At 41.2% G+C, this 1187-nt stretch overlaps 1 protein-coding gene across 1 annotated transcript in view; it reads left to right on the top strand.

Moving 5' to 3' along the window:
* Window positions 1–1187, top strand: part of LOC104509999 (fibroblast growth factor receptor 2-like) — a 66210-nt gene that overhangs the window by 51457 nt on the left and 13566 nt on the right. The window contains 1 exon segment of the mRNA XM_010152127.1: window positions 549–739. Within this exon segment, the coding sequence (XP_010150429.1) occupies window positions 549–739 (191 nt within the window).

Raw genomic sequence — 1187 nt, 5'->3', positions numbered from 1 at the left:
TAGAGAGTGGCTGTCGTGGTAGTCCTGGACAGCGCGTTCTGAAAAGTCAAGGTGTTTGGTATGCGCACCCCGCACGAGGAGTTTCAGTGCTGAGGCTTCTGCTGCTGGTTTTGAGAAATTCCCTTTGGTTTAACACATTAATCAGTTTTTAAAATTAATAATATTACTTTGTAATTTGTGAAGGTTTAGTCCAGTTCGAATGTTTTAAAACTCAGAGATATGAATAGCTCGAAATAAAAAAAGGGAAGATATTTTACTTAATTCTTGCTGAGTTGAACTATGAAAAAGACTTAAAGGTTTTAAGCATTCTTTCTCCCCTCCCCCCAAATAGCTATTCTTTATATTACAAGTGTAGTGCTCAAGTCATCTCCTTTGAACTGTAGTTTTTGTTATACGTTTTGGCTGCAGTGTTATTTCGGAGGAGTCAGCCAACAGGCTTACAGGGCTTTTTGGCTCGAGTTCACTTACAGTTTTCTTGGCAGCTCTGCTTATTTATGCATCTTTATTTCCCTCTCTCTCTCTCTCGCTCCCCTTCCCCACCCAAACAGAGCGATCACCGCACAGGCCCATCCTCCAAGCTGGCCTTCCAGCAAACGCCTCTGCCATCGTCGGAGGTGACGTCGAGTTTGTCTGCAAAGTCTACAGTGATGCTCAGCCTCACATTCAGTGGATAAAACATGTCGAGAAGAATGGCAGTAAATACGGACCAGATGGACTGCCCTATCTTCAGGTTTTAAAGGTGAGGTTTCACAGATGCTGGCGAGGGTGACGACTTCTTTAAAGCGCTGAATCTATTTGATGTAAATCCAAGAATTTTGAGATCTGAACTTCTTTTGAAAATAGTAGTGTTTATGTTACAAATTAAATAATGAGTTAGATAAACATTTGATAGTCTAAATGCTAATTGTGTAGCTTTTAGACACTTCTGCTCATTTTTTTACTTCCGTGAAGTCCTTTATCTCTGAATGTTTCAGGTGTGAGTTATTCAGAAAAAAATGAAAACCCTCTTAAAGAACATCTTTGACATTTAAGTTTCGGTAGAGCATGTCCAAAACATACCCAGGAGACTCTACTCCATTTCTTTCACGTTTCTTCAGCCTCTTTTATTGCAAAGTAACGTGGCACCTGCTGCCAAGAGCTTGTTGGCAGGACTGGGTTTTCCGGATGCCGAGCCTGCAGAGATGTCT

Source organism: Eurypyga helias, unplaced genomic scaffold (genome assembly GCF_000690775.1).
Source record: "Eurypyga helias isolate BGI_N326 unplaced genomic scaffold, ASM69077v1 scaffold715, whole genome shotgun sequence".
Classification (NCBI taxonomy): Eukaryota; Metazoa; Chordata; class Aves; order Eurypygiformes; family Eurypygidae; genus Eurypyga; species Eurypyga helias.
This window is presented reverse-complemented; position numbering and strand designations above follow the sequence as displayed.